This window comes from Cucurbitaria berberidis, assembly GCF_010015615.1.
Source record: "Cucurbitaria berberidis CBS 394.84 unplaced genomic scaffold K460scaffold_7, whole genome shotgun sequence".
Lineage (NCBI taxonomy): Eukaryota > Fungi > Ascomycota > Dothideomycetes > Pleosporales > Cucurbitariaceae > Cucurbitaria > Cucurbitaria berberidis.
In genome coordinates, this window is record NW_024468941.1 from 944,306 (window position 1) to 969,169 (window position 24,864).

At 51.6% G+C, this 24,864-nt stretch overlaps 6 protein-coding genes across 6 annotated transcripts; 2 read left to right on the forward strand and 4 right to left on the reverse strand.

Moving 5' to 3' along the window:
* Positions 1–432: 432 nt before the first annotated feature.
* K460DRAFT_208398 (uncharacterized protein) lies at positions 433–5,191 on the reverse strand. Its single transcript, XM_040927247.1, has 4 exons — positions 4,481–5,191; positions 3,657–4,430; positions 1,061–3,604; positions 433–1,007 (listed from the first exon to the last, which is right to left on the reverse strand). The coding sequence occupies exons 1-4, from the start codon at positions 4,976–4,978 to the stop codon at positions 444–446; spliced, it is 4,380 nt and encodes a 1,459-aa protein (XP_040783003.1). The 5' UTR covers positions 4,979–5,191; the 3' UTR covers positions 433–443.
* A 1,278-nt stretch (positions 5,192–6,469) lies between these two features.
* Positions 6,470–9,584, reverse strand: K460DRAFT_411024 (glycoside hydrolase family 3 protein; the record flags this gene model as incomplete). Its single annotated transcript, XM_040937448.1, has 4 exons — positions 6,470–6,518; positions 6,578–8,856; positions 8,904–9,029; positions 9,345–9,584. The coding sequence occupies 4 exons, from the start codon at positions 9,582–9,584 to the stop codon at positions 6,470–6,472; spliced, it is 2,694 nt and encodes an 897-aa protein (XP_040783004.1).
* A 1,946-nt stretch (positions 9,585–11,530) lies between these two features.
* On the reverse strand, positions 11,531–18,986 carry K460DRAFT_411025 (uncharacterized protein; the record flags this gene model as incomplete). The annotated part of the gene is made up of 12 exons (XM_040937449.1): positions 11,531–11,886; positions 11,946–12,517; positions 12,567–14,607; positions 14,655–15,081; positions 15,128–15,183; positions 15,232–15,277; positions 15,358–15,566; positions 15,631–15,771; positions 16,253–16,631; positions 16,685–18,227; positions 18,279–18,727; positions 18,777–18,986. 12 exons carry the CDS (start codon positions 18,984–18,986, stop codon positions 11,531–11,533), a joined length of 6,429 nt encoding a protein of 2,142 aa, XP_040783005.1.
* A 379-nt stretch (positions 18,987–19,365) lies between these two features.
* On the forward strand, positions 19,366–20,559 carry K460DRAFT_323089 (uncharacterized protein). Its single transcript, XM_040930533.1, has 2 exons — positions 19,366–19,552; positions 19,607–20,559. Exons 1-2 carry the CDS (start codon positions 19,493–19,495, stop codon positions 20,321–20,323), a joined length of 777 nt encoding a protein of 258 aa, XP_040783006.1. The 5' UTR covers positions 19,366–19,492; the 3' UTR covers positions 20,324–20,559.
* A 118-nt stretch (positions 20,560–20,677) lies between these two features.
* K460DRAFT_208642 (uncharacterized protein) lies at positions 20,678–21,821 on the forward strand. Its single transcript, XM_040927248.1, has 2 exons — positions 20,678–20,984; positions 21,055–21,821. The coding sequence occupies exon 2, from the start codon at positions 21,101–21,103 to the stop codon at positions 21,641–21,643; it is 543 nt and encodes a 180-aa protein (XP_040783007.1). The 5' UTR covers positions 20,678–20,984; positions 21,055–21,100; the 3' UTR covers positions 21,644–21,821.
* Positions 21,822–22,416: 595 nt separating this feature from the next.
* On the reverse strand, positions 22,417–23,578 carry K460DRAFT_296992 (uncharacterized protein; the record flags this gene model as incomplete). The annotated part of the gene is made up of 3 exons (XM_040929670.1): positions 22,417–22,868; positions 22,919–23,380; positions 23,428–23,578. 3 exons carry the CDS (start codon positions 23,576–23,578, stop codon positions 22,417–22,419), a joined length of 1,065 nt encoding a protein of 354 aa, XP_040783008.1.
* Positions 23,579–24,864: the final 1,286 nt, after the last annotated feature.

Genomic DNA, 24,864 nt, shown 5'->3' on the forward strand with positions numbered 1-24,864 from the left:
AAGCTATCAATCACAGCCATACTGTATTATAAATCAAATTAAAAGCCAACATGAACATATTCGCTCAACTCGATCCACCTCCAGCATGCAGCTTCTGAATCGACACGCTCAATGGTAGGACTGCAAAACAAGGTAACTGATATGCCGAATAGGCATGTGAAGCTGAAACTAAAATGGAATTAGAAGACCAAAAAATGGATATAGATGAGTCAGGTGTATCAAATCCAGGACGCCAGCCTGAACGGAAATGTGCTGCTGTTCTGAGAAACAACCAGCAACCAATATGCATGCACCCAAAACCCGCGCAACAAAATATCAAGACAGAAGCATCGAGTCCTGCCCACCCATCAGACGTTCAACCTCCTCGTGTATATGCCTCCCGTCCAGACGCCAAATGACCCTACCGTCGACCAAGAAATAAACAAGAGATTGGAAGTCCCAGGTTAGGCCTCCTCCATCTCCACATCCTCATTATCGTCAACCTTCCTCGGCTCCTCGATATCCTTTTTAAACGCCGCCTTCTTCGCATCGACATCATCACGACTCAGATCTTTCATCCAGCTATTATTCCTGCACAGAATCTCCTGCACCCTCTCCCTCCTCTCATCGTTGAGCTTCTTGTACTCCTCGTTTGGCTTCGGCGTGCGCTCACTCAGTCCCGCACGTACGGCATCCGGTTGCAAAAAGTATTGCACACCGCCGTTACCAAATGGCTCGCTATTGATGAACGTCATGACGTAGGCAGCGGGGCTGATGGAAACGGTGATTTTGTCGCTGTACTTGACGTGCTCGAAGCGGTCATCTTCAGAGGGGTCTGAGGTTGTCGCGAGGCGCTTCTTGAGGCAGGGGTAGTGAACGCGAGATCGGTCGACCTCTTCAGTGGGCTCGACGGCCATGTACGAGGCGACGTATGCGCGCCAGCGCTTGACGCGGTCGAGAGTATTGAACTCGAAGGTTGGGTCATCTTTCTTGAAGAGTCGCACAAATGCTCTGCTCTTAACGGGATCCTAGAAGTACATGAGTAAAATGATATGGTAGAAGGTCTGATTGAGATACTTACGCAAGTGATACGGTATGTATCAGCGTCCTTAGCATACTTCTCGACTGCTTTCCTATAGCTAATCTCGCTCTTATGTGTAGTTGTGTCGTTAACGCGATCCTTCCTGAAGAGATTCCAGATATCAAGGCTCTTATCCTTGTTATCATGGCTCACGACAGCAAGCGCGAATCGCACAAGCGAACTGAGCAGCCTGTCGAATGAGTACAGCTGCCAGCCAATCTGCAGGTAATAACGGCGCAATGTCTCCTCAATGAAGTTCATGTCCACCTCGCCAGTGATTTGATCCTGGAACATGTCAAGGACCTGCTGGTAGTAGTTCGCAGACGGTGAAGTGTCTTTGAAGAAGTCCTCGGGCTGCTTGTCCAACATCTTCAGCCTCTGCGCCGCCTTGGGCTCCTTGGCACGCATAATGATCTTTCGAACTTCCTCCTCACTCTCCTTGAGCTTCAACAGCCTCTCATACAGCAAAACGAACATACGGAAGAAGCAGTAGATAGAAGCATTCGCGTACATGTTGTACTCAGTGCGCCGATAAGCTTCCTCATGTTCGAATTCTTTGTCGTCAAACGCAGTTGGAAAAGCAGAGTACTCCACCCAGTGGCCTGAGGGTCGTTCATCCCGAGGATTCGAATTTGAGCTGTCGCCGGCTCCCTCGTCTTCAATTCCTGAAGCAATCTCTGGTGTGGAGTCCCGACTCGCTGATGCGACGCTGTCCTCCTTATCCTTTCGCGACTTGCTGCGGGGGTCAAGGACGTCACGACGAAGATCGCCCTTCTTTGGCTTTTGCGATCGCTGGGAGACATCTTCATCAGGACTGGGAGTATCTTCGCCGGAGTCATTTGGCGTATCGCGACCAGATGTGTGCACTCGCTGTTCAAACTTGTTTGCGTCGAGGCCGAAGAACAGTGGAACGAACTCCTTGATGAACGGGACGACTTTCGCAAAGTCGGCGCCATTGTTGTTATCCGCGAACGTGAGCATTAGCCGAGCTACATCGCAGAGAACATCTCCATCTTTGAAAGAGAACGTAAATTGGTAGTCTGGCTGGGGGATCTCCTGGATGGTCTGAAGTCGCTTTTGCTCCTCATAACGGACTTGGATCTCGTTAGTGAGCGACTTGGGCTGAAACTGTCGCTTGTCTGCCTGCTTGACTGTAATGCTCTGGTGATCGAGGGACTTCCAGAAAATCTTCTGTGTCTGGTCGCGCCAGACCTTTTCCCACTCGCGTTGAGCCGCCTTCCAATCCTCTAGCTTGGTTTTCAACCGATGTAAGAGAACAGGAACCACGCTCCATGGCATCGAGAAGAGTTCTTTGATGACATCCTTGCCCTTGTCACGACCATATATCTTCATAATGACACGCTTGTATATGGTCTCGCTTTGACCACCGAGACCAGGAGGTAGTACAAAGTTGGTCCTATCCTCAGGCTTCATTGTAAGCAACTGGTTGGCAATCGGCTCTAGCTGCTGGATGGTGCGATTGCATGCTTCTATATTAAAGTCGTAATCGTGTCGCTCTTCCTCAATCCTGTGGAGGCCCTCTTCAAACGTGTTCTTGCGATGGGCGACAAACCCAGAGTCTTCCGAAGCCCAGGTCGGGTGAGAGGCCCACTCATCGTTCAGAACAGACCGACAGAGTTCGTCACGTCCGCTGCATACGCGTTCGCGCTCCCGCTTGGGGAGGAGTCGGTAGCTTGGACCAAGGCTGCGACAATTCGACAACGAAACCCGTGAATTGACGATCTTAGGGCGTGCCTTCTGTTCTTCCTCTTCGCCCATGAACTTCTTGAACCAAGCAAACAGTTCTTGGTTGCCACCAATAAATGACTGTGCGCGGTAAATGAGCAGCTGCTTGTCGATTAGGTCTTGCGAGAAGAGGTTGCAGAGCTTCAAGAATTCGTTCATAGTGTTTTTGTTGCCAATGAACTTTTTGACGCGGTCGAAGAAGGCGAGTTCGTCTTGACTAGGGCTCGTGGTCGTTGTTGGCGGCATGGGCTCGGGCAGCGCTGGTGTCAATGTAGGCGAGACAGGTGGGCCATCTGGAATCGCCTGCTTTGCCGCGTGTGCTGTTTTGGCGCGCTTGTTGGCATTCCCCTGCCCGAACCCGCCACGAACATTAGAAGTCGGAGGTTCCTGAGGCATTGGTGCGGGCATGGGGGCAGCTACAGGTCCCTGTCGCTCCCGCTTGCGCTTGTTGTCACGATTTGCCGTAGGCGTAGGAGCAAAGTTACCCATTGGGGGTAGCCGAGATGTATCTGCGCGTGGAGTTTGCTGATTTGGCGTCTGACCATAACCAGATTCACCTCGCACGTTGTTCAACATGACCGCGTCTTCAGCAGCATGTCTAGCCGCTTGTTGTTGTGCCCTATGCTGCGCAGCTGACTCCGGGAGGAACTGCTTGAAATCCTCTAAAAGATCTGGTGCAGCGCCGAACAAAGTGGTAACTTGGGCGTACACGTCCTGAATAGGTTTCGATTCGCGCTGATATGTTTGCAAGATCTCCAAGAATTGCTTGTAGATGTCAGGCTGTGACGCAAATCGATTCTAACCCCTTGATTAGCAAATATACCAGTGAATGTAGACCGCAGGTCCATACCTTGATCTTGTTAACATAGCTAATAGCATGGTTAAACTCCACAGGACCCCGTTTCTCAGCACCGACCCCACCCATTTGAGGAATCTGGCCAGCCCCATTCAATACTTGACCGGGAAGAGGAGTCGAGATATCACCACCCGGTGACAAAATGGAGCGGCCAGTGGCGGCAGAGACAGCGATTTGTAGCTGTGAAACGCCCCTCTGCTCCTGCTGGTGAGCAAGCGCGGCAGCTGAACCCGCAGGGTCAGGAAGTGGACGTGTGGTAACTTCTGGTGAAAGTTGTGTGGGACCCTGTTGCCCTTGTTGTGGCCCGTACAGCGGCTGTCCGAGGTTGCGGTTGTTCGGAGAAAACATTTCTTGACCCTCAGGTCCTTGTGCCCTCTGCTGTTGAGGCCAAGGTCGACCCTGTGCAGTTTCGTAGTATGTACCCTCATGCTGAGGCGCAGTATTGCCGTTGACAGCATTGCTACGTGGTGGTGAAAGAGGCCTTGGCGCAGGCATAGTCGACACCATTGTACCCATAGGCGTGGTCACTCTAATCGCATTAGGATCGCCGTTTGTACCGCATTCTATCTTATATCCTGGTGGCAAGAAGGTGTTGAATCCCTGGATTAGATTCGGGTTGCCTGCAAATAGGGTCGACACACGTTCAATGACGCCTGGAGTATCGATTGCACCGCTCTTGAAGTCTTTCATTATATCCAGGAATCGATTGTAGACATCTGGGTGATCAGCGAACTGGACCTTAACTTGATCGAGATAACTCAAAGCGTCCTATCATTATTAGTAAGTATACCTGCGCAAGTCTTCGGTTCATGACATACGTTCAAAATGGGTTGCTGGCCTTGGCCCATGCCCATCGCTCCTGGAGGACCAACAAATGGCATCAACATCTGAGCCTGGGATGGCGGTTGCACAGCATGCTGCATCCTCGGCGTAGTTTGCTCGTGCTGAGCAGGCGCATTGCCATATATAGGCGCAGTAGAATTTTGTGCGCCCATAGGCGGCGCCAGTGGATTTGGTCCGCCCAGAGGTCCTGATTGTCCAAGCAGACCGTTAGGCCCGTGGATTGTCCGTGTTGACGGAGCTACTGCTACAGGCTGATGAATCTGTATCGGAGCAGAATGGTTCTGGAGAGCTGCTTGTTCGCGTTGTTGCCGTTCATGGTGTTCACGATCTCGCTGTTCCGCCTCACGTTTTACAATGTCTTCTTGCTGTGCGGCATGTTGTAGCGCGTGCGACTCCATCATTTCTCGTTCCCGTGCTTCCCGCTCGCGTAGCTCTCGCTCTCTGTCTGCGTTTACTTGCTCCGACGAAGACATGTGCTGCTGTTGTTGGAGTGTTTGCGATATGCCAGGTAGCGAATATGGCGGCCCCTGAGGCCCTGGTTGACTCTGCGCTCCCACTTCTGACGAAGACGGTCGCTGTGCGGACTGGTGGGGTGATGAGTGAGGGGGCTGCACCGGTAGTCCAGAGAGTGAGGGGAGGTTCTGGTTGTGGACAGTCGCTGCGTTTGAAGAGTAATACCCAGCTCCTATGCGAAATTAGCATCAGAATCATGCGCTCGTTCGCAAGCGCTACGTACCCGATGGTGGTGGAAGCACGGGCCCAGGACCTTGCGCCGGTGACGCGTGCGGAGGACCTTGTGTGTTCGCATTGCTCGACCTTTCACTACTCTTTTCGTCAGTATACAGCCGACCAAAACGGAGTGTGCAGAGGATGCCGACAGCGTCTTCGTCCATGATTGCAGTCGGAACGTAGACGGCCAGTGGGGACTGCGCACCTATATGAGCCCAAGGGTCGCGGGGCCTGTCCTTGGCCCTGTTCAGTTTGCTGTGTATTGGACCCAGACACTCCCGCCTGGCCCTGCGGCCACCCGTCGCGATGTGCTGGATTCATGTCGGCTTTACCGCGATTCGCCGGTGTTAAGGAGGACGGCGTGGCGGAAAGGGTAGGCGCGTTATGGCAATTCGAACGGATTACGGCCAGCTGCAGCTCAAGTAGAGCTCTAGCTATCGTTTCGGAGCTGCACGAGTGCGGTGGTGGCTGCGATCAGGAGCTCGGCTGCTCGCTGTTGATCAGGAGGATGGCGTACAGCTTGAGCTGAAGGGCGGTCGTGATTGCGCGAGAGCAACGCCAAGGGTAGGGAAATCGAAGCGGCCAGTCTATGTCGCCATGCGATGCGACTCCAGAGGCGCTATACAGTAGAATAAATCGTCGAACGCGATGATGAAATGGACGTGGCAGCTGGGGGCACATCATGCCGTTTTCCAGGGTCCGGTGTTAGGTTGTTCCGAAAGCGGTGATGCGGCAGTTTGGGAGCGCGTCATTGGCAGCACGACAAACCAATCGGCAGCTCATTTGCCATTCCTACGAGGCATTTCCAAAATAGCCATGTTTACCATTCGAACATCTCCAGTCCTATGTGGAGCAAGACGAGAAATCAGACCGCTGCGCTGCGAGCTGTAGTACGTATGCACTTCCAAGGTCAGGTCCCGCAAATCGCTTCGAGCCAAGCCAAGAGCGTCACGGACGATTCTACATACACAGGTATCTCCACATGTCAAGCTTTGTCGCACGAAATGCTACCAAACGCATTCATGCTGCAGGCTAAGCACTATACAACTGCACTTATTGTAGCCTTTAATGAACGTGTTGCATTTCATTCGATGCCCTTGTATAATTCATGTGCCACGCCGTGTCCGTACAACCAAAGAAAGAAAAAAATCCCTAATTCGGCCATGCCACCCACCTGACTCCAGAACGCCTTAGTCAGAGCGCTTGATGTACGCGCTGCTCTCAACTTCTCGCCTTTAGAAAATCCACTCGAAGCTTTCTTTGACCTCAAAGCTAAGCGTTGCCCTGTGCATCTCATTAGCACACCATGACCAATTCATGCACTCATGAGGACGGGAACATACCTGATATCAGCGCTACTGGCGCCAATTAATACCTCGAACAACCCCTCCTCCGCAATCCACGCACCCGTCTGCCCCAGACTCGTATCAAAGTACCCCACAGAGTACTTGTCAAGCTTCAATACCACATCCTTCGTTTCACCAGGCTGCAAAAACACTTTGCCGAAAGCTTGGAGCTCCTTCTCCGGTCGTGGAAGCCTGGACTTGACATCTTTGACGTAGGCCTGCACAATTTCGTGCGCTGCGACTGGTCCTGTGTTGGTCACGGGAACCGTGATGGCAACTCCCTCTGAATCTGAGAGGATGGTGTTACTGGCAGTTGGTGTGCCATACTCGAAACTTGTATATGTTAGACCGTGGCCGAAGGGGAAGAGGGGTGCAATCTTGGAGCGCTCATAGTGCCGGTAGCCTACGTAGATACCCTCGCCATAAACAGTGTCCAGATTCTCACCAGGCCAGTTGTGGTAGGCTGGGTTGTCTTCAATGCGCACTGGGAAGGTTGTTGGAAGCTTTCCGCTAGGGCTTTGGTTACCGAGCAATACATCGGCGAGAGCGTTGCCAGCCTCCTGACCCTGGTACCAAGCCTGCAAGATTGCAGGAGCTTTGTGCACCCAAGGCATTGTGATGGGTGTCCCGGATTGGTTGACAACAACGGTGCGGGGGTTGGCAGCAAGAACCGCCTCGATCAGACGATCTTGCGAGCCACCCTTGGGAAGATCCATAGTCTGTCTGTCATAGCCCTCTGACTCCCACTCAGCGTCTAGGCCAACTACCAAGATGGCAACGTCGGCGGCTCGCGCTACGTCTGCAGCTTCCTGTAAACGGTCCACCTTGTCTTCCTCTTCGTAACCAATGCGGCAGCCGCCATAATCATAGCGACGGCCGAGGACGGAGACTTTGGACGCAGGTCGGACCTCGTTGGTACTTTCGATAAGAATCTCAACCGGCTTGCCTTCCTCGAGTTGAATCGACTTCAACACATCCTCAGAAGCGGAAAACATGGCCTCGCCCTCTTCAGTCCAGTCCCAATTGTCAATAAACAGCTCGCCGTTGAGAAACATGCGTCCTGGTCCTACCGAAGCAAAACTAAAGCTATGGTTTCCAGTAGAGCGGGGAGTGAGTGTGGTTGTAACTTTGAAGGAATAATCAGGAAGCAGCTCCATTGGTGCAGAATCCCAGAGCCAGAGATCCGTGCTAACCTTGTGCTGAACGACTGCTGGCTCGCCCTTGAACCTGTCACCTTTGTAGTACTCCAATCTTACGCCCGTCTCGCCATTTGAAGTACAGTATGGTGAAGCCAGCGGCAACCACTTTGAGCTATCGCAACCCTGAGCGAATGTGACCTCACCGTCGAATCGGTTCTGGATGCCTTGCCAGGGAGTAATGTTGTAGTAGGGGTTCAAGCCTGCGCTTCCTCCACCGCTGGCAATAGCGCGCTTGACATTGGGTCCGATCATCGCAATCTTCCTTGCGCTCTTGATAGGCAGTACGTTTTTCTCGTTTTTCAACAAAGTCAAGCCCTCAATACCAGCTTGAAGAATCAGATTACGTGTTTCGACGTTATCAATAGACTGTTCTGGATGCTCTGGCGTCAGGTTGTTTAGACCTTTGGTCCTATCCACAAGGTACAGTACCCTGGCGGCTGCCTCCTCAATGTCTTCTCGAACAAGCTCGCCCTTCCTCAGAGACTCCTTCACTTGGTCAACTTTGCGCCATTTTGAAGGTCCTGGCATTTCAACATCGACTCCGGCTTTGATTGAAGGGGCGGTAGCATATGTACCTGTCCAGTCAGAGATGATGGTCCCATCCCAACCCCACTCGCCTCGGAGAATTTCCTTGATCGAATGTTCATACTCATCAGCATGAACACCATTGATCATGTTATATGCGCTCATAAGTGCCCACGGTGATGCTTCTCGGACAGCAATCTCAAATGGTTTCAGGTAAATTTCACGAAGTGGTCGCTCAGCAATGACAGCATTATAGGCCTGTCGCTCGGTCTCCTGTTCGTTCCCAAGAAAATGCTTGATGGTGGCAGCGACGCCCTTGCTCTGAAGGCCACGAACGTACGACGCAGCTAATTTTCCCGTGAGAAAAGGATCTTCCGAGTACGATTCGAAGTTTCGTCCACCAAGGGGTGAGCGGTGCATGCACACAGTGGGCGCAAGTAGCACGTTGGCGCCACGGGCTTTAGTCTCTTCTCCAAGATGTCGGCCAATCTCTTCGATTATGTCCAAGTTCCAAGTGGATGCCATAGAAATGCCGCAAGGGAACAACGCAGCCTTGTCTGATCAGCTCGTATCGAACTGTGCCAAGGCGGAGTACTCACAGGTGTACCGTTAGTGAAAGACTCTCCTCGAGCGCCATTGGGTCCGTCTGATGTCTTGATCGAGGGTATACCCTTTTCAGGAATACCCACAGACCGCCAGAAGTCTGCTCCAGCGAGCAATGAGATCTGTTTAGGTCAGCTTACCGCGTCGCAATGCTACTTTCGTCTCCTCTGGTAGATTAAAGTAGTCAGGCGGGATCTATAAACGACCTGGTGCGGCTATCGCGGTCTGGGAGGACAGTCGAAGTCGGTAGGTGCCGAAAATGGCGTCTTTCCACTGGCCAGATTGCAGCACGCGCCCATTACTCAAATTATACCGGACTAAAACGCCCCAGTAGGTATACTCATATACGGGTCATTGTTGTATGAATCATCTGGCCACGGATCGGACTCTCGTGTGGGGTCCAAGCTCTTTCAGTAGGGTATCAGAAAAGTACGTACCTGCTCCTCCAAGGTCAGTTTGGCGGCAAATTCTCTTGCTCGGTCATCTGGCCTCTCTAGCGAGTAGATCTTCTTCCCCGCCATTACTTCGTCAGATGGAGAGGTCTCTGGCGTTGCAGCAGGTGTCAAAGATGGAATGTCTATTGTCACAGGTTGGACCTGCACAGTTGCTTGCTTTGAGTCGATGTGTTTGACGACGCCTTCTGTGGGGCTGGTGTTCCCTAAGCTGATTGTGGCCATGATTGATCAAACTAATTTGATCGTCCAAGGTCGGCGGAGTAACTAAATGAAGAGCCGCGAGTACCGCGACTGCAACAGGTGCGGTAGCGACGGCGATCAACAAATATACGAGTTGTGAAGTGAGAGAGTAGGACGAGACAAAGGCTCGACAAGCTGGAGGAGGGTCACTTGAAGTAGATTGTCATCTTTTAGTACTGGAGCAACACTGGAATGCGACTATAAAGCAACGCATAGACCATTTGCAGCGTGGGCCCAGAGGAAGACGCTCGAATATCCGGATGTATTGGGAACAGGCCTTGAACCTAGCGACGGCTTGCAGACACGTCTCAGATTTCGCAACTGAAGTGCTATTGGTCGGCGGAATCACAATGAACCGGAGTTAACGCGGATCCGTCTAGATCTGCTGTTGAAAGAGGCTCTCGCGGTGATCCAATCTAGATCATGTCTGTGTGAAGGCTTGAATGTGGCGAAACTCAAGGGTATAATGCGAGAGTGCGACGCTCGATGCCTGCTCCCCCACCACTGATGCATGTCTGGAGATGCATCTCGCGTAGGCACAGCAACAAAGCTTTCGTGACATGCATACAGGGCGAGTCAATGCGGCCTTGCAGCGATACAATCCTCTTCTATGGTAAGTAGCGCTGGGTCTGATTCGATGCCTTGAGGGCATTGGTAGACGGTGATAGCGGTCCTGAATTGCGACCCGGGGTTGAATGGCCCGGAGCTAGTCTGGAAGGCATCATAGCGATTTCCGAAACGCATATTAAGTGGTCGAGTGGTGGAGAAATGTCATGAGAGGTTGAGTTGGCGGCGTTGGCGTCCGGAGTCGCGGGAGTGTTAGCGGGAAGCAGGCCCGCGCGAACCGTTGCATGTCCCGTGCAGGTCACGTTCACAAGTTTCCGCTCTGTATGCCGGCCCGCCAAGCGGATGTTGTTTATCGTTGATGTGGAACTAGGATCAACCATTAGAGAGCGGGTCCGCCTTTTGACGCGAGGTTCCAGACATGGGCGAGTCTCCTTGCCCCATATAACACCGACATCCACTGTGACACGTGAACGACCTAGTCGCGATACTGCGGGGGTTTGACCAGATGAAAGTAAACCAGGATACCTTAATTCGACCGCACTATTATCACCCTCGCTACCAGATTCCCGTCCCGCATCGACCACACTTTGATAATCGTCGACGCATATCTCCGATGGCGGGAACGGACCTTTGATGGTCACTTCATCTCAGATGTTGGTCGGCGCCGCTCATCCTTCGCTTCTAGACTTGTACGGGCTTGATACTCCATCCTTCCGAAAGCAACACGTGATAGTCATCAACTTGATACTACCCAGGTATCGCACCAAGACATTGTACCGGTACTTAGGTAGCATCGCCTTCATGTCAAGTACCTTACCTCAACGAATCAGTGCCGACGGCTCCATGACGCGAGACTATCAGGGTTGACTAGATGGTATCAGAGTGTTGAGGGAAGAGTACCGTTTACACTTGGTTTCGGGCCGGCTTGCCATTGCTAGATGTGTGCATGACTCAGATCGCCTATCAGCAAATGCTCTCCATGAAGTACATAGATAAAGTATCTCCAGTCTCTTTGCATAGTCGAAGAATCCGACCACGTGTATGTCAGATACTTCAACAATTAATATTATCTCAATGTCCCATAGTACTCGATTAGCACACTCTGAACGCATGTAGAGTTCGAACGATCCATCCTTGCTTCAATCTGATCTATCTACACTCTCCGCCATATTGACGGTAGCCCGCCAGCTTAATCAACTATTGACCAGTAAAGTAAATTGCACCCACCCGTCCATATCTAACCCCTTCATCAGCACCGTCATAACAAAACCACTGCGTGAATTCAATAACATGCACCAAACACACTCTGATATCAACTATCTGCTACTCTCAAAATTGGCTTCACCGTCAAACTACCCAACTCACCAGTCATTTTCCTGTCTACTCTTCCCCTGCATAGCCGCCTGTCTCTGCCTCAACGCCTCTGCTAACCCACCGGCGATGCTTCCACCACTATCTCTTGCCCCTCCTTCCCCACTCACCAAACTTGCACCACTACCACTGTACCCCGAATCTCGTCCAGAATCACCGTTTGCTGGCTTTCTAGCGGCTGGACGTTTCGCCGGTGGGGCAGGAGGCTTCGGCTTTCCATTGGCAGGCCGCGCAGGTGGGGGTGGGGGTGGAGGAGGCGCGGGTGCGCGTTGGATGACTTCTTCGAGGTAGGCGGAGGGAGCCCAACCGGAGGCGGATTTGTCGAGGCGGGAGGCGAGCCACCATCCTGTTCGGTGTTCGTTAGAGATTGCACACATACATAGTAAAACGACAGGGGTAACATACCGTTGTTCTCCTTCTGCGTAACTAAAATAATCTCATCCTTCTTGATACTCAGCTCCCCAGCGCTCTGTCCCGCAAAATCATATAACGCCTTATACGTCGGCTCCTGCGGCTGCGCAGGTGGTGGTGCAGGCGCGACAGGGGGTGGCGGCGGGGGCGGTGCGCGTGTCGAAGATGCGGAGGCGCTACGTGCATGACTACCCGTGCCATTCGACAGCGCTGCAACTGGCTGAGGGACGGGTCTTGATTGAGGTGTAGCGGATGGGAAAGCTGCAGGTTGAGGTACCGCTCTCGGTTGCGCGGCGGCAGGTGTAGGTACAGGTCTCGGTTGCGCTGGGCGACTGGCGAGCTTTGAGGGTCCTCCACCTGGGCCACCGGGCCGTAGAAGCTTGCCCTTCGTGATGGGCTTTGCTGCAATCTGCTTTCCTTTGGGTGTGGGCTTGGACATGGAATTGGGCGGCTCTCCGGGGCCCGTGTGTATGGCGCCACTCTTGTACAAGTCGTCTCGCGGCACCGCAGGGTCTTTTATTACCTTGACATGAGTTGGCTTGCCGGGCTTCTTGTTGTACTCGATTCTACATGGTATTAGTCACGTAAAATCTCTGTTGAGTGAACATAACTTACGTATCACCTAGCTTAAGGGTCAACGATCCTCGTAGGACGTTTGTTAGATGTGTGAAGAACTCAGTCTTGAACACACAATTTACAAGCGGATCAGGCTCTTGCGGTGAGCCCACCCCAATAGAGAACCAGTCATCCTTCAGCGTAGAGCAGCTGATGAATTTGATAGAGCCCACAGGTATCGTCCTGTCGGCCTGAATCTGAACTTGTCTATTCACTAGCACTTGTTTGACTAGGTAGACGTTTTTCTTCGTGAGCACCAGACTTCGAGGCTCATGCTTACTCGAACGACCGAGTTTCGCAACAAGAACCTCGGCTCTGCAAGAGAAAGGCACTTCCTCGTTGGCCGATAAACCAATGGCCCCAGCGATTACCTCGCCTGGGCCACCTCTGTTTCCGATGCCGAGATAGTCGCCCATGAATCTTCGGTATCCGACCAAGCTGTATCTTCGCCTCTCTTTTCGGCCTTGTAGCACCTTGTGGCCCTGATCGCGGAGCTCAATAAACTCCTTGCCGCCATTGAGTTTCCGCCAGAACCGTTGTATCCGGATCGCGCACTCCGTCCGGTAGCGTAGGTAATTTCTCCATGCACGCTGAATTCGAATCGCCATGTTGTGCCAGTAACGGTCGCGCATCGTCTCCAGTGCAAAAAGGGTCTCGGGTGTCTTAATAAACACCTTAGTTACACCCATTTGGAATTCCTCGACCGGGATGTTGGTATCCTTCAGAATCTGCTTGGCTCCAGTCTCGTAGTCGCCAGTCCAGGTATACTCTCCAGCGTACGAACACTTCGGCGACAGTAAGAAAAATCGCTCTACAAACTTGTCAAAGGTTTGGCGCGACGCAAAACCCGCTCTTCGGATGCGGACATTCTCTTGTAGACCGAGATACTTGACCTGATGAAGTACATTAGGTTCGTTGTATTCCTTCGGTGACTTGTTTTCGTTCGGCTTGATTGTACGGATATATGACGGGCGTGCCTGCATAAGAGTGGTAACAAGATCATTCGCAGACGCCTTGATCTTATCTCCAGCAGTGGGTGGTCGCCGCCTGTTGTCCTGGTCGACTTGATCCGGGAACAGCGTATGGACGAAAGTGTTGCTACTTTGACCCAGCAGGTTCAGCAAGTCCTTCAGCAATTGGTCCTTGTTCTTGTCCGTCATGCCATCGATCGCGTAATTCACGTCACCAGCGTAGTGCTTGATGACGAACTGGCCTTGTCGAGGCTGGAAGTTGGGGTTCGATGATAGCGCGTTTAGTCTTTGGACGAAGGTCTGGTCCGCAGCTGTTGGATCCGCATGCGCGGTAGCACAGGCATCGTTCAGTGCGGCGAAAACACCGGGTGGCCGCTTCTCCTCAATAAGCTCGCACACGACCTTGTTATCGAAGTACTTGATAGGTGTCCACTTGATCTGTTCCCGCTCATACTCTTCCTGTTCCGCCTTCAAGGTCAACTGGATAAAGATCTGCTGGAGTTTTTCGTTCACGTAGTTAATACACAGCTGTTCGAAACTGTTCCGTTCGAAGATCTCGAATCCGTAGATATCCAAAATACCAATGGAATGTGCAGTTGCACCTCGTGCCTTCAATGAGACGTTGACGCGCTGGACGATCCAATCGAAAAGGTTGAAGTAAATCGCTTTAGAAAGTGCGTCTCGGACCGACATCGCTTGAGCGCAATTCAAGGGTACATCGTAAACGGATCCTCTTCGTCCTCCGCGACTTGTCTCTACAATGCGAATTGTGAGCGCTTTGTTGACGTGCGCGGAGTCGACTTCTAAGAGATAGGCGACGAAATCAACCACCGATTGGTCTACGATCGCAGCATTTCCTGAATCGTCTTCACGGAAAGATACATTCCCTAGCCACAATATTGCCGCTAGCATTCGGAAGATATTGTCCTGCTCTCCCTGTTGTAGACCAATGACTTTCATGGCGTTCAGAGTATCTTGGAATTCAGCGTGATCGTCGATGCCTTGAACGTCGTAGCATTTCGATCGACTCGTGTAGAGGTAGGATTGCGGTTGCTGTAAGCCGAATAGTTCTACACTGGTCAGGATAATCTCTAGTCCTCATGATGAGAAACCATACCTCTATATTGTGATGGCGCCGCTTTCGTGAATTGATAAAATATGTGGAAATTTCGCTCATTCGTGATCTGACCTACTACACGCGTCTTCTCAAGTAGGTAGTTATTGATGTTTGCTCCCACAGGCTCTCCTTGCGGATTAAAATGAATCTCGAGATATTTTCCGAACCGTGAGGAGTTGTTGTTCCTCAGCGTCTTCGCATTTCCGAAAGACTCGAGCAAAGGATTAGTGGCTAGCACCATGTCCTTGATTTCTTGAATCGACGAGTTGCTTCCACCTGACACGTTCGCGATATATTGCATCAGCCGCTTCGCAGCTTCTGTCTTTCCTGCTCCCGATTCACCAGAAATGATCACACACTGGTTCTCTTTGTATGCGTTCATGTTGTAGTATGTGGACTCGGCGATTGCGAAGACGTGCGGCGGAACCTAGACTTGTTAGCCTTGAGCGATCGTCTAGAGATATGCGCCGCACCTCCAGCCTATTCTTCCCCTTGTAGCCGTCCAATACTTGGTCTGTATATATTCCCACTGCGCACAATCAGTATCTTTCCATACGACGCATATGCTGCCACATACAATCGCGAAAGGGATTGACGGACACCAGCACATGTCCAATGTATGTCTGCGCCTACGTCAGTTGCTGTTCCCATATAGCTCGGTGTATCGGTTTGGCGTGGGGCGGGCGCGGGCAGGTAGACACACGTAAATCTCGCCATTCTCGAACCGCTTCTTCAGGTTGTCGTTGATCGCCTCGTTGGAGATCTTGCTAATCAGCGTGAGATCTGAGACGCCAACCTCCTTCTTCTTGGTGGTCTCGAAGACGGCCTTGGTCGCGAATTGGGACTTTTGTTGTCCCCCGCCGGGGGGCTTGGAACCACCAGCATCCTTTTTGCGCCCTGCGCGCTTGGATACTGCCTACATAAAGACTCGGTCAGCGCACGCAAACTTTTCACAGCGACGAGGTCGGGGCGGTACCATAGCTGGCGCCCAAAGTCGAGGTCAGGCCTGTGACTTGCGTCGCCTGGTGGGGTGTCGTGTGTACTGCTGAATTCAAGATACAGCGGGGAGCAGACTGAGATTCGGCGAAAGTCAACGCAGAGGGTACGAGAAGAATGACTACTCGATAGTTTTGTGGTGTGTAAGATTAGCAGGCAGTGTTCCTGAAGCTCGGTGTCCCTACAGCGCAACGATGTCACAGCGGACAACGGTCGGGCATGTCGGAACTAACGCCCCATGCACAGCCACCAAAGGGCTACTCATTCGACGCGCAAGCTAAATCACCCAAATTCACGCATAACCATGGGCATTACGTGGCGCGCTCAGTCAGAATCAGGCATCCACATTTGGCCGTCGCAACCAGTTCTCATTCACCGCAAAAATTTGTAGCTATGATTCCAACGCCCTGTACCCTCCATGTGCAAACTGTCATCAAAGAGCGTTTCAAGGAAAGCGTACACAGACTCCAAAATACCGTCAAGAAGGACAGACGCCGTGGAAATGCCAATGCTAATGCCAAGTAACAATATCCAAAATCCCAAACGCCACGCTTGCTCGTACCCAAAATTTCGTTGCGCCCAAATTCATGAGAAGACGTCACCGCCAAAACGCCCAACACTCGCCCAGTCCAACCGTTTGGTCTCTTCGAGTTGTGGGCCGGTCCATGAATACACCTTTGGATCCGCGAGACATCCTAGGCCGCCTTGCTGGACCCATTCTTCGACGACAGCATAGATAAACTCGATTTTCGGCCGTAGGAGGTTGCCTTCTGTTAGCTCCCGGTTGCTATCTTCCTTGTCCGCTGAGCCGTAGAGGAGTTGTTGTAGAGAACCTCGCAGGTTCGCGCGTGCCTTCACATGCCGCCATGGCACATTTCCGGTTTCTTCAAGCAGTGATGTCGCATCTAGCGGAAGGCACATAAAATGTCCATATCCAGCATCCGACGATAGGACCAGTTTCGTGTGATCAGGGAAGTTGAACTGGGAGCTTGTCAGAGACATGTTATATGAGAAAAGCGTCGAGGGTGTCTTACCTGGAAGGAGCCGTCGTCAAAGCCCCAGATGCCGACGTTACCCAGTCGTTGATAGAACTTCACAAAGTTCACACGGGGATCCTTTCTCATGGGCTTCTCTTCGTCACCAAAAGTTGCGCACATGTACTTCCCAAATTTGTGCCAGACCGTGCGTATCTCCTCAACGCGTCGTTTTTCGAGAACATCGATTCGAGAAAGTCCCCTATCTTTCCGTACTGTTGTGTAGTAGTTCAGCGCCACGCTTTTGGCGAGCTCTCGATTGTTTCCCGCCTTCCTCAAGTGGCTATATCCATCTGTGGCAAAAGCTATAGTAACTGGATATTGCTCTTCCGCCGACAAAAGGGTGCCAATGCTTCCGTCATCGAGGACATATCCTACGCCATACCTGCGAGAGTAGTCTACCCACTTCGCAACGAACGGTAATTGCGGAGGTTGATCGCGTCGTGACTTGGTAGGCTTCTTATCAAGCGCTCGCGCAAGATTATCTCGGAAAGTGTATAAGCGAGCCAGTACTGATACCGGGTCAGTAGCAGGCATTTCGGCGCTGACAGTTCGATAACGAGGAGCACTTCGCACTGTCGGTGGTTCGGTCGGTGGTTCTACCTTCTCGTTCACACGAGTGGTTGCCTTGATGACCCTTAGTGGTGGAAGATCAGGGAGGCCAGATTCTGTCGCTTTCGGCACTTCCTTCGCTGTTTCTTTCGCCGTTCTTGCTCGTGTCGCGGCTCGCGAATCTCGAGGCACGCGTAATGGAGCAGGCGCGGTTGCTGCAGTAATCCGTCCGGGATTCGAGATCTTCCGCACCGCTCTAAGGCGGGTGGGCTGCTTGTCTAGTATTCTTCGCGCCGCTGCGGGTTCCTGCACTGGCTCCACGTTCTCCTTTAAAGTAGGCATTGGTTGTTCCTTCCTCGCCATTCTGGGCAGACGTCCTTTGGTTCGTTCGTTCCCAGTAGTTTCCACAAGGGCTGTCCCTTCTGCCGACGATTCCTTTTCCTCGGATACCTCGCTCAACCCGCCAGGAGCTTGATGTGGCCACTGAACGCGTGCAGGGAAGGGTACGTATACACAATCATGTGCAAAAGGTATGTTCGGTTGTTTCCCTGCTTCGATCTCCTTCTGGCAATCGCGCGCTACTGTCTTATTCCTCCTGCTCCCGTATGCTCCGAACGATTTTCCCGGCTCATATTCACCAACAGCAGAAGATTTGCATAGCTGCCACCACTCCTCAGTGTACCCGCGCTTGATGGTCGTAGCTGTGGGCGGACGGTTCTTTGGCCATTTGGGTATCCGCGCGGTGCATCCACTGTCCAGCTCTAATGGGATGTAACCCAGTTTGAAGAACGGGTGTGCGACAATCTGGTCAGGGGTTGGCCGCTCATCCTCATGCACAAGCAGTAATGAGACGATGTCGCGGAGGTCGTCGGTGATCTCGTTCGCAAACTTTGCAAGGTCTGGCCAGGTATATTCGCGAGCCTTGAGCTTCCGATAGATATCCTCACGCTTCGCAGCATGAAACGGCGCTCTGCCAACAGCGAGTGTGTACCTGAAATTATAAGTAGCTGTTCACCATTCTCAATTGTATCTCTGTTCTCACATCATTATCCCGATCGCCCACAGATCAACCTTCTCATCATGGCCTTTTCCTGTCTTTTCTAGGACCTCTGGCGCTAGGTAGTTGGGTGTGCCGCACATGGTTGTTCGACGGATCGCCCCATAGTCGCTCTGTGAGACAAGCAGCGCGGCAAGACCGAAGTCACCGACCTTGACGTCCATGTTTGCATCCAGAAAAAGGTTGCCGGTCTTGAGGTCTCGGTGCACGATGTTGCGCTGGTGTAGGTATTTGATGGCGCCGCAAGTCTGGATCATGAACCGTCGAATTTCGGGCATGGTAAAGTACTTTCGTTTCTTGATCGCATCGGCCAGGGAACCATTCTCGCATAGCTCCAGCACAACGTATGTACTTGTTTCGAAGGAAAAGGCGCGGAAGAACTCGACGATGTTGGGATGGGATAGTTTCGAGTGAATCTGCAATTCTGTAACAAACTGCGGCGCGTCAGCATGTATCCATCTATTTCACTTGAACGTGCTGCACCTTTTGTGCCAGTTTGGGTGGCTCCATCTTGGACTTGACGATCTTCAAAGCGACAGTGCTGCTACCGAGATGCTCATGCCCCAGCAGCTTCGCGCGATGGCAGATGGCGAAGCCGCCTTTGCCCAGCTGTGGGCCCGTCTCATATTGTAGTCCCTCGGGATCTTGCACCACGGCGGGCGGCGCATCTGCGTGGATAGACGAGGCAGACATTGGGTGGTGGAATGTCGAGATGCATGAGCGCTGGTGGTGAAGTTCGTTGTAGATGTTGACGCTTGGGTTGCTAAGGTAACAGGGCCTGCACGTCCCGAGTCTGCACGTTCGTCACAGTCTGTGCTGTTCAAATCGACATAATACCGCCACAAGGTTGCAATGTCGCAAAGAATATTTGTTTAGCCTTTCACGCTATGCGATAGCTGAGGTTGGAGAAATCCGCAAGGACATTGATTGTTGATAGTTTGCTCGAATGGGAAAGGGCGACTCATGTCGGCCTCGTGGCCGGGGTCCTCCGAGCTGTGAGCGAGCGCAAGGCAGCTTCGGGCCAGCCATCATCAAGATTCCAATTATGTTCACTGCTCTTTTTAGACCTTCCACAACCCGCTGCGAGATTCTCTAGATGCCTCCGATTCCATAATAATTGCGATGAACACTGCTCTGCCGCTCAATTTCTCCAGCTGTCTTTCTCCAACCGTTCCGAAGCTCCTACACCGTAGCCCGACATGTCTCTTACGCTCAAGGTCACGTCCCTGTTCGTGAGGACATTAGCAAAACCAATGGCTGTATGATACACACATCTAACTGAGCCATTGAACACACCTGTTGATCACCAACAGAACACCATCAAACGCAACGCCCACGAACACGAGCGATTCCGAAAGATATGCGTTAGGTTCGCCCAAGGATTACATCGCATTGACATGCACATGCGCCTCGGTCTTTTGCAGGACCCCGCGGTCATCGATCGGCAGATTAAAAAAGAGGTTGCGCTAGCGGAGGCTGCGCGAAAGAAGGCTGCGACACCTACAGTCATGACCGAAGAAGAGATGAAGGCAGACGAAGCGTTAACGGAGAAAGAAAGAGAGGCAATAAAGAAGAAGGCGGAAGAAAGGACCAAGCCGCGTATAAGACCTCTATCGGAGCAGAAAGCGATCGAGATGGGAGCGAATTTCGCTGCGGAGACGTTCATTTTTATGGTCGGCATAGGGGTGATCGTCTTCGAGCAGTGGCGGCAAAGAAGGAAAGCCAGAAACGCGAGAGATGATATTCGGGAAGACTTGGAGGAGATGCAGAGTGAGCTAAAGGCTGTCAAGGCGGAACTTGAGGAATTTAAGGCAAAGCACCCTGAGCCTGCCCCGTCTTCACTACTTGGATTTTGGAAAGGCAGCGGAAAGACCTCTGATGGGAAGAAACCGGAAGAAAAGAGACCCGAAGAGAAGCAACGAGTTACCGAAGCCCCACCCTCGATACCGCTGTCACCGCGAGCTACAGATCCCGTGTCCGAGCAGCAACCGACTGATGATGACAAGTCTAGGAAGGCTTCGACTGCCTAGCATGACCTCGTTGGCCCCAATCACATACGTATGAACGCTTATGTGGTCATACATCTGTCTATTTTAGGACCCTCTTCAGGTCCGCCACACCGTTTCGCGATGGCTACCAGGTCAATCACACCAAAAGTCTGCTATACAACTTCTCCTCTCATGATACCCAGTTCAAGCTTGGCTCACTATCAAGACTCCACTCATTACCTTTCGCAACGCTGCATGTATAATAGCTGTGCCATATTGTCCCACTACGTCATTGGCTGGTCTATAGAGGTCTGACGGTATTCATGTATATATAAGACTATCAAGAAATGTTGAGGGTAAGTCAGGTCGCTCATTTGGCTAGCTGTTTTGCTTCGTCTACTTAGCGACATGCTTTATTCCATTGTTCATTGGTTAAATGTTGCTCTTTTGCTTTTCTTCAAGTCCCTAGTCACAGGACGCAAAACAGTAGTACCTTCCATCTTTTCACCCACGTGCCTTCCTAACTGGGTTTTGCGCCTTCAAGGTTCGCTCGGATACCACATATCACAATTTCTCGTTTCTCTCAATTCCATCGGATCCTGCTCGATGCCACCGAGGTGAGGTCAAGTCGCTCGATCTACGTTAAAGACTATCACCTTTAGGGCTCCACCGCCACCGCTTTCCTTACCATTTCTTCGCGTGGGTAAGCCCTAATCATTACTAGGGGATGATTTGATCCAAGTTAAGCTCATACTGACTGAGAAGAGTAACAGTGCCTTTTTGAATGTCTATCTCATCCCTAAGAACTGCACAGTTCACATGCGATCTACCATGGGTGTCCTCTTCAATTCCAGCAACGCACCGTCAGCCCGAGACGCTGAAAACCAAATCTCCGACAAACGCCATGAAGACATCATTTGTCGGATTGCCAACAATGCCTCACTTTCACAAGTTGACGGCGCAACCGACAGTCAACAGCACGTACTCGATACAGGCAAGAGGACCAACAACGTACAGCCTACAGTAACTCAAACTCATTTGCAACACCACGATCAAGGTCACTATCTGCATCAAGCGCAATATATCGCTTCTACGCAAGTTCCACCTCGCCAACAAACGCGCACATCAAGAAATGCAGTCAGCGACCTCCTTCCCTACTGCACCACCGAACCACCACTGAGCCAAGAGCAAGTCATAGCTTTGACCGATGCGGTGGGAAGTCTGAAGGAGCTTGTACTTCTTGCTCTGGGTGCTGCGTCTGGCGATACGGGATGTGTGGATAGACTTGAAGGCGCTGTGGGTGGACACGCTGCTGCGAACATTGTGGAGTTCTTCGTCGATGAGTGGGAGATTGACGGCTGAAGCTAGAAGAGGTCAACAACATTGTAGATTATGAACTATATATCAAGGAGGGGAGATGTTAGAAAGCATCTTGCTACAGTTAATTTCGTTGTGTGCGGTGGAGTTCAGTCAATCAAGGCTTTACTTTGGTTGAAGTTAGTTGGTTGAACTGTGCGTGCCCAGGTGAGGTCAGTCAACTAGACTACCTTAAGCAGATTGAATTCAACGTGGATGTAGAGTCCACTTTGAGATTGTTAGTGTCTAGGTGTATCGTTACGGATATTCTGGAGGAATTTAATAGAGGGAATGGTACGTCAAATAAAGAAAACAAGAAGCGTTGTTTGTATTGTGAAGGTGGCGAGCTGAGGTGAAGTGGACTAGGCGGCGGTGAGCATTGCACATTGCAGTTCTATCTTTCTTGCAACAACAAGTCTGTTCGACTGTAGGTGACACATGTTGCATAGTGCGTCTAACGAAGCGATGGTAGGCGACTGCCAGCCACATCCGGTTGGCAACCGCCTAGGAGGTAGGGGTTCTGAAAACTTTGAAAACTTTGAAAACTTTGAAAACTTTGAAAACAAGGTAGCGACGAGATGCGAGCGTCTCGAAGGTGCTTGCGGTAAAAGAAGATTGATTTCCCATGAAGAAAACTTGAAATTATGAACGGCATCTAGCCATATCTTGGCAGCAAACGGCCAAAGAGGTATTGTACAAAGAGAGCACACCTTCAGATCAATGCACGTGCCTTCCATCAATTTGGCTCGAATTATTTTGAAACCCCCCTATTTCTTTCACTACGACCCAAAGGCTGTAATATTGATACCAATCGCCGACAATGCTGGCTCAACATTCAAGTCCAGCTTAATGGTATTACTCTTGATCGCATCCTCATAGTAGGTCAAATGCTCTCCATTCTTGACACTCGAGTTGCCCAGAATCTCAAGCGGTATCACCGCATTCTTGTACTTGCTCCGAATTAGTCCCACAATCGTAAGCTGTTCGACACGACCCTGCATGGGGAGCTTGTTATCGCCGGGCTTGAGGATGAGGTTGGGGAGCAGCGTGGTGCCTATTGCTTTGCCATCGACGGAGAGGTTCATGGTAACATTGCCGAGGTCGAGGGTCATCACGGAGGGGTTGGGGATGGTGACGTTGCCGATTAAGTTGGAGCCGTCTGGGAGAATCTCAGTTTTTCCGGAAAGGATTCTCACGTCGGTAATATTGAGGCCGGAGAGTCTGTTCAGTCCTACGTTTCGTTAGCTTCATAATGCAAGCCGGACAGTACACGCGACCCACCCTTCATGGTTATAACCTGGTTGTAATTAACATCCATAGTTGGAAGGCCTTTAAGGTGAATGTTTGTTTTCCCGTCAAGATAAACCTCGAAGGTCTCACTAGCTAGCACAGCCTTGGTGTACGTAGAGAACCTATCCAGAGATGCAAGGTCGACATCTTGATCAATCGTGATATGCGTTTCCGCTTGAGACTTGGCTTTGGGAACATCAACGTAGAGGAATGGCTCTTGTCCTTTGAGCGAGAGGCCAGCTCGGAAGCCATCAATAGTAGGGTGGTAGCTACTACCACTCTTGATTACAGTGTCAATCTTCAAGTGCACGCCGCCGGGGTGCGGATTGGTGACCTCTTGCGAGGTAACATTCAGAGTTGAATCGTTAATCTCGCGCTGTGCTTTTTTTGGGAGGCCGACATAAATGAGAGGTAGTACAACGACCAAGACAAGTACTGCGAGGACGAGGCAATCTACCATGCGTCAGTCTAAGTATATTGATAACGAGTGGCTGACTCACCGCACCACCAGAACTTTCTGCAATGGTTTCTCATTCGTCCTTTCGCGCCTGGCCGGGGCCCTGGAGGATACAGTGTGTTTATAACGCCACCTCTCTTCTGTGGTGTACTATACACCTCATCATGCCGTGTATGCTCAGTCTTGGTATCCATGTTGAAGGAAGTGTCTTATGCGCAACTGATTCTGTCCTAAGGTCGTCTTGGACAGCTGTAGAATGAAATTTGCAGGACGAGATTGACGCAACGATTGCTGAGAGTACTAGGCACAATAAGCGGCCGCTCCGACATCAAGCGGAGGTGGAGGTTTGCGGGGGATCAGCTTTATGGGCATTCAGGGTCTGGAGAACGTCTGGAGAGGGTCTGGGGAGAAGGCACATGAACACGAAGAACGAGGAGATCTCCTCGCGCCAGTTCGTAACAAGCGATTTGCCGATGGTATCAGAGGCCCGAAAAAGGGCACGATCATTGACAGGGTCGGCATTCCCATCAAAACTAATGGGTCATTTTACCAGGTAGCCCGTTGTGGTTCCCCTCCGAGATGATTCCAACCTATCCGCAAGCGATATCTAGGTACGAAGCCGAGGCAGCCTAACCAGCTAGTACGGAAGAAGGGACTGGCACATGCTTCATGTTTTTCCCTGGGTCGTGGTAGACGTTGTAACGTATGGCATCGAAAAGAGATGAGTGGCTGCGGAGGAGGAAGCTAAGCTGTCGAACCGCCTCTTGTGATTCTTTGTTTCGGTGGCCCCGGCCTGATCGAGGGGCGCAACAGCGCCAGTCATTCATTGGCAGAGCAATTGATGAAGGCAGACAACACAGGGGCAGGATAATAGAGCTCTGGCCCGGGAGGCGACCGAACGCTGCTCCCCCGGACATTGCGGCAACCCAGCAACTTTACGGTTAGCATGCGTTCTGGTGTGGGGAAGCGGCCGAAGCACCCCTGAAGCGGCGACCAATGTTCAACAGTTGTTTGTCGGTCATCGATCTGCTTTGAGACTGATCGCCTCTTCCTTGGCAAGCCTGCAAATATCCCAAGGTAGCAGGTGAGCGAGTCTTTTCAATATTGTAAGGATTGTAGCGAGTAAGAAAGAGGATCCTCAACACTTCACTTTCACATGAAAATGTGTGTGCCGATGAGAGAATATGGGTGCCTGAAGACTCCTACACTCCAATATAGTGCCGACAAACACACAGTTCCTCTCGTCAACTATCAGACGGCGTCTGGTGGACCCTGTATTGTAGGGCTAGTGGAACCAAAGACGAGTCTGCCAACCTGGACAAAGGCCGCCGTAGCAATGCGCAAATGCGGCGTATGTCGCGTGACCCAAGCCACATCGTGCCTACGTCGGCGTGAAGGGCGGGGACGCATGTTCTCTGGTCAGGTCTGCCGCATCCTGTGAGGCTCCTAGCAGTGACATCCCGAGAAAGCGGGGTGACAA